This window comes from Haliotis cracherodii, unplaced genomic scaffold (genome assembly GCF_022045235.1).
Source record: "Haliotis cracherodii isolate W230 unplaced genomic scaffold, xgHalCrac1.p SCAF_1, whole genome shotgun sequence".
Taxonomy (NCBI): Eukaryota; Metazoa; Mollusca; class Gastropoda; order Lepetellida; family Haliotidae; genus Haliotis; species Haliotis cracherodii.
This window is the reverse complement of record NW_027266264.1, coordinates 14,209,503-14,216,742: the sequence shown is the minus strand read 5'-3', so window position 1 is coordinate 14,216,742 and position 7,240 is coordinate 14,209,503. Positions and strand designations below refer to the sequence as shown.

The 7,240-nt window shown below is 40.1% G+C and overlaps 1 protein-coding gene across 1 annotated transcript; it reads right to left on the bottom strand.

The window, feature by feature from the left end:
• Positions 1 to 4,244: 4,244 nt before the first annotated feature.
• On the bottom strand, positions 4,245 to 5,692 carry LOC139460188 (cholecystokinin receptor-like). Its single transcript, XM_071241704.1, has one exon. The coding sequence runs from the start codon at positions 5,689 to 5,691 to the stop codon at positions 4,459 to 4,461; it is 1,233 nt and encodes a 410-aa protein (XP_071097805.1). The 5' UTR covers position 5,692; the 3' UTR covers positions 4,245 to 4,458.
• Positions 5,693 to 7,240: the final 1,548 nt, after the last annotated feature.

The window sequence follows — 7,240 nt, the reverse complement described above, 5'->3', positions numbered from 1 at the left end:
CAAATATCACCTAAAACTCCGATAATACTTCCTTATTGAAACTGTCTAACATTCTTCTACATTTCATAAAGTAAAACACAAGTATTTGTATCTAAATAAGTACATTTTCTTATGGTTTCTTTTAAATATAATGAGAATAACATCGTGAATGTGTAAAAATCATGTATTTGTTTTCTGGTTTATAATACTTATATATCACGTAATGAACTGTGACTTATCCAATTCAATAAAGTATTGTTGATATAGTAAATGTCATCAATGTTTCACAAGTCACAGTTACACAAATGATAATTATCTCTGTCTCATTACTCACATGGTAATTATCAATCGATGAAATAGTGTAACCGGTTGCAGAATAAATACGTCCCTCACGCTCCTCAGCTCAAAGCAAAATAACAAAAAGGAGGATGAAAACCACATAGGCGTGAGTCATTGCTGCAATATGTACAGAGGCCACTGTTTAAATGTTCCTGTAGCAAGGAATGGAAGAATAGGTTATATAAAGATGAATCAAACAAGGAAAAAACACATTCATTTTAGCATACATTCATGTCAACCTCACCAACGAGCGGAAAATTGTGCTTTTTAAACATTGTTTTTATGTTGACGGGACAATAGTGCGTGTCATGCGCATAAAGTTATAAGGAAGACATCACGCCGTTTTATATTCATCCCGGATATTTCATTTCAGTCGCCTTCTCTCAATTCATCTTCGACCAAAACGTTTTACAAAGTCATAAGTACAATACTATTTTTAAATGTTCATGTATGACGAAGCCATACATTATCTGAACTTGATTTGTCATTGATCAATAAATGTCATTATCACAAATAAATGTACTCATGAATCGCTGCACAACAGTATCAGAGGTATTGGTTCTGTACAGTAACTTCCCCAAAGATGTCAGACTGGCTTCATCAGCTACTTAGGCCAAGAAATCAGAATCTCATCAGAATCTCAACATAACAAGGTAACCATTTGTTCTCTTTTTCTCACTACCTACTGATTCTAACTCTTTATCAGCCAAGGCAGCATTGTCTAGACAGGAAAACATATTTAGTTGTCCTAAAGTGAGAAACGTTTATATAGTTGGGACTACCATGCTGTTGGTTAACAGTCCACGTGTTTCGTTACGGCGTCTAACCTGCATTGTATTAAGTGATTGCTTCCTCACAGAATGGATCACGACAGCTAGGTTTTTACAATTATTGCATTCTATCGGTTTACTCAACATTTAATAAACAATTAGGGGAAAACAGGGTCCAATTCCAGGGTGGGCATTGACATTGAATTCTTTCTTTCTGTGAAATTGAATGATTTCCTTATTATGATTACTATGTTTATTATTATTGGTTTACATATTAAAATGATAATATCAAGTGCAGCAAAGAGGTTGGTTATGCTCATCATCAGGTCAGGGCCCTTTTCCCTTCTACACACAGGAAGCGCTGCCTCGTCAAACGTACCCTGAACTTTTCGGAGAAGCCTTCTGCATTACCCAGATTGTCAGAAGGGCTGTATTCCTGGTGGAAAATCCGAGTACTCTCCCAATGTTACTCATCAGATTGGGAGGTACCAAATCTAAGGCACTGAGAACAATGGGGAGTCGGACAACTTTGTTCTTGGGATGCCAGCGTGAGGAATAACAGTATCAACAATTGCATACATGAGAGAGATGAGCATGAGTAGATTAAATAATGACAACAGAAGGATACTACTGTAACAACATGATAGACAGAGAACACGTAAGGAGGAAGCCAAGACAGGAAGCAGGCTGGGTGATATATTATTGCTTAATGAGTTCATAGTAGGTGGATATGATGAAATAGCTTTGATCTCTGTTGCTTGAAGGCTTTTGCCGGCGAATGAGGACTGCTTCTGTAAGTTTTCTCTTAGTGGAGTCATGGAGGTTGTTGGAGAGGATTTGGACGTTTTCCCAGTTGATGTTGTGATTTGGGCAGTTGCTCATATGGTCCAAGATGGCTGGTTTACTGGCTGATTTGACGGTTTTGTGCCCTTTGATTCTGGTGTTGATAATTATTGGTTATTTGAATTTCGATGTTGATCGCTCATACTGATTCGGAGTGTGTGTGTGTGTGTTAGTGTGTTAGTGTGTGTTAGTGTGTGTTAGTGTGTGTTAGTGTGTGTGTGTGTGTGTGTTAGTGTGTGTTAGTGTGTGTGTCTGTGTGTGTGTGTGTGTGTGTGTGTGTGTGTGTGTGTGTGTGTGTGTGTGTGTGTGTCTGTGTGTGTGTGTGTGTGTGTGTGTGCTGCGCTCCAATGATCCGGGGTGTCATAAAATAAGAATAAAGTTATAACGAAAACGTGGTAATAGGTTCACAGGTTTATTAATAAAGGCTAAAAATGACAATTTAAGATATACCCAATCTGCGCTGACACAGATTAATTTCATGAGCGCAAATATACGAGTATAACCACACAATTATATTACAGCAATAGAAAGGAGAGTAGATAAAACAACACTTTGACAAGATACCGACCAGATGCGCAGACTGCCAATTAAGTTGCTGCGACCAACTGACACCTGATGCAATTAACTCTACCCTCTAGTGAGTGAATAACCTCGGCTGAGGAAAATAACGGGAAATAAACACTGACAGCTTATCCCTAAAATGAGTCACTTACACTACAAAAATAGACGATTACGTCTGAATATCAACTAGTCTTAATCGACTAAAGATTCTGTCACTTTGACTGAACGAGGAAATACTAAAGTTCTCAACTAGTTAGTTTATCCCGGGAAGGTTGGTTATCCACGGAATGCTAGAAAAACGGAGTATTAGAAACACTAGTAACTAAGAGTTTAGGAATCATTGAATAGTTGGTTATCCACGGATTACTTGCAAAACTAAATATTACAAACCCTATTAACTAAGTTGAGTTCAGTACATAGCCCCGAACCCACTTACTGAAAGAAGTTTCGACCGTGACCACTCCAGTAGCGAGACAAACGTGAACGACTTAACGCAGGGTGAAGAAACGAGATTTGGAAAGACTGTGCTATACTGCGCGCGGACGTCGGAGAGGGCAGCCTCTTCTGGACAGCCGGGGAAAACAACTAACTGGTGCGCTTAGCTAACGTATGTTTCTAGACACAGGGAAAACACGAATAGCAAACTAACTACTATATTTACACTGAAGATGTAAGTAGTAAAATAAAGCGCGGAACATAAGCTATCCAGCGGCATCATTAAAGATTCACAAAATGCTTTGTACAATTATTGATGAGGCAAAATAGACCATAAATACATGAGAAATATCTGAATGTAGATATAAGTTCCGCTAAGGTTTGCAAATCATGAATAGTGAGTGAGTGAGTGAGTAAATATTTAAAGTCACATCGGCAATATTTTAGCCATAAAGAGACTAAATCATAAATACAAAAACATTTTCAATACAAGAATATAGTAGCGAACATATAAGAGATAACATGCATCCAGTCAATGCACGGTTTAAGGCTGTGTGTGACAGTGTGTATGTCTCTCTCTCTACTCCCTTCTCTCTTATGACAGAATACTGCTAATGTCTCATGAGTAAAACCTGTAAACTGTCCTTCGATGTCAGATAGGTTTGTGACGTGTGAATGAGCACCAATCATTGTTCGGTAAAGGTATACAGCACCCTGGTATAAACTGGCAAAAGAGGTAAAACATGAGACCAAAGCTTGTTATCGAAAAGGAAACTTACTAACTCTCCTCTGATTTGCTGAACTATCGAAAATATCACAAACAATAAGAAAGGCTGGGTGTTGATTACAATATAATGTGTGTTTGGTTGTTGTTTAACGCCACACACAGTAGTATTTTAGATACATGACGACGGCCGTAAATAATAGAGGCTGGACCAGACAATCAAGTGATCTATACTATGAGCAACATGTCACTCCGTTTGGTACGATGACATGCACTCAACCATGTCATCGAGCCTGACCACTCGATCAAACATAGGTTTCTGGGAACCTAATCCAACCTGGAACCACCACGTGGTAGTACGGACATATGACGAGCTTAGATAGTTTGCTTCATGTGGTCAAGGGAACCGAGCTGTCAACTCTCTTCATTTCCACCTTTCATGGCGGCACAACCTTGCCATTTTACAATATGACATGACCATGAGGCCACTAGTACATCATTGTATCCAGTTACAGCATCACGTAGGCACGACGACGGTAGTAGGTCATTGTGCCCTGTTACAGCATGACGTGGTATGACGGCATTAGTACGTCATTGTGCATGGGCAGGGGTCTTTTTGTATGTCAATGTATCCCGTTACAACATCATCTGGTTGTGGATCACCAGTAGGTCAATATACTCAGTTACAACATGTCACGATAAGTTAATCTGTATATATCATACATATATAAAAGACTAAATATAAACTTATAATGTAGAATGTGAACAATATAGTTTGGCCGAACGAATATTTCGCTCGTACTTGCTTTACTTCTTAAAACACATCCGTTTAAATACAATCTTTGCCTGTGATCGGAATGTGTCACTCATGAAACCATATATGATGGGATTGGATACTGAATTTATATAGAATGTCCTAAGGAAAAGGCTATACAGAGCCAGTGGTGCTCCTTCCAGATGATCGTACGTGTGCTTCTGCACGGCTCTTGTCGCCATCAGAGCCAGATGGGGTACAAAGCTCACAATGAACATGGCAGTGATGATAAACATCATAAACGTGGTCTTGTGCGCCCCCTTCTTCAGAGCAGAGTTTACTTTTGCTTCTTGTTTTGGATTTGTGTTGATTAGGGATGTCGTCTTCTCGTTTGACGTGATCGTATCGACACCCGACGTTACCCCACTCTGTGATAATGTCACCGTGATTTCGCGTGATGATGTCACAATGTCCCCACTCGTTGTAAGGTTACCCTGTGGTGATGTCATTGTGTTGTCTTGTGTTGACGTCATTGGTGTGTCAGTCACGTTTGGCGCATCATTAGAGTGGGTTGGACATACCTTGACATCAAAATGTTTAGGACTCATTCCTTCTCTGTACCTCTTCTGTGCTCGGATTCTCTTCAGAATCAAGGCATAGAGGGAAGTAACAGTTGAAATATAAAGCACGACTATGAGAAGTTGCATCCCATTAAACAGCCCTGGAAACGGAGCCGTTACCATGCTGTCATCCGTGGCGCATGCGTAGCCGACCACTGTTCTGTTTACAGTCTTCGTGCCTAGAATAACCATGGAGGGTGACGCAAGAATCAGAGCAATAACACACCCAATACCAACTGCAATTTTCGCTGTTTTCAAAGATATCTGAGACTTGAAAGGAGTACATACCCGTTTGTATCTGTCCACGGCTATGCATACAAGAACAGATATTGAACTCATTTCACAGGTCAGGACAATCGTACGAAACGCCCTGCAGAGCCATGGGACGTCGAAGGAGTAGAGATAGCGGATTACAACGATTTCTACTGGAATACACACAGTGCACACAACAGTGTCAGCAACAGCCAAGGCGATGATGAACAGGTGCGTGGTACTTCTCTTCATCCTGACAGCATAGATATATATCACCAGGATGTTTCCGAAGAGTCCAACCAGTATCATCATCCCCATCATGATAATGACAGGCGACATAAGTACTGCTATATCGGTGTGGTATTCTTCAGCCTTGTCCAACGTTGTATCTTTACCAGGCGTCGTTGATGCCATGGTGAACTGAAAATATAGGAAGATAACAAGGAATGGAATGTCTGTGCGGGTTTTAGATACAAGGACAACATTTTGTCATTTTAGGTGGCACAATTATTACACATACTGTATCATCTTTTTTTCAGTGATTCATTCACAGCACAGTAAAGCCTTGGGATTGTGAATCAAGGCATAGAGGGCTTGAATCAGTACTTGTAATGCATTAAATCTGTAAATCAGTCACTTTTTCACTTTCAATCATTTTTCGTTTAGGACACTTTTTCAGTTTTTGGACAAAAAACTATATTTTGCAATGATACTTCATGACAGTGTTACTGATAATGAAGACATCATCTACTTTGCTCAAGGGCGAGTCCTTGTGGTGGGATAATAGCTCTATAATTGTTACTTGCTGCAACCATTGTAAATCTCCCTTCATTACTGCTTGGGAAGTCCCGTACAAATACCACACTTGGTGTATCTCAAGTCATCCTGAAGTGTTGGTACTTGGTAATCCCTGGAATGGGTCGGTGCAGCCTCCTGAGAGTCAAAAGTCGTCTTCGTCGTTGTGTTGGTGGAGTCTGTGACATCAGGTGAATAGTTTTCTTATGTTTAATCATAGCATCCCTAGTAGAGAATGCCTTACCACACTCAAGACACAATGTTGATCCCATGGTGGATCAGCTTGAAACGACAGCTAGACGTATACCGTTTTCCTGTTATACATTTTCAAAATCGGCCTCTGCAATCAAACTGTTAAACTTCTTAAGGAAGCCCATGCCTTGTACGATGACTTCTTTTTTGGGCAGCTCTTTTCTTTTTTTAAGTATTTTCTCCACATACTGGGTGGTCAGGCTCGCTGACTTGGTTGATGCATGTCATCGATTCTAATTTCGTGGTTCGATTCTCATGATATTAATCTGTGGATAGTGTGGTCCAGACTCAATTATTTACAGACAGCCGTCATATAGCTGGAATATTGCTGAGTGCGGCGTTAAACAACAAACCAACCAACAACCAACCAAATCAATCTTATATTTGACAGGTTTGATTAGTGTATCAATGTATTGTTCCTTCCACACAGCAGCTTCATTCTTCGTGTTAATATCTCGTGGTGATCTTGGGTCTCCTGATCTGTGTGGTCTGTGATTATAGTCTGTCAGCAGATCGTGCAGTTCATCCAAGTAATGATACGTTTGTTTGTAACTGAAATATCTGCACATTGCTGTTTTGAGAGTGTCCCGCTCTTCATGGGTAGGGAGCCTTGGTTTCATTCTGGGTCACATAATACGTAATTCCCTAACTTTGTAAACATCCTTTTACCGTTTTATTTTTAAATTCCACTACCCTTATCCGAGGTGATATTATTAGGCATCGGAGCAGTTGAACCTATTCCCCTAGAGGCTTTCAGTACGAAGTCAGGGTCTTGCTTTTCAAAGGCTGTACCCACAGATACCTTGTGAATACATCGATTACCATCAGTAGATACTTGAAACCATCATTGTAAGAGGCCAGGTTAGATGCATCTGCTAAGTCAGTATCCCACCAATCATTCATACCTGAAACCACC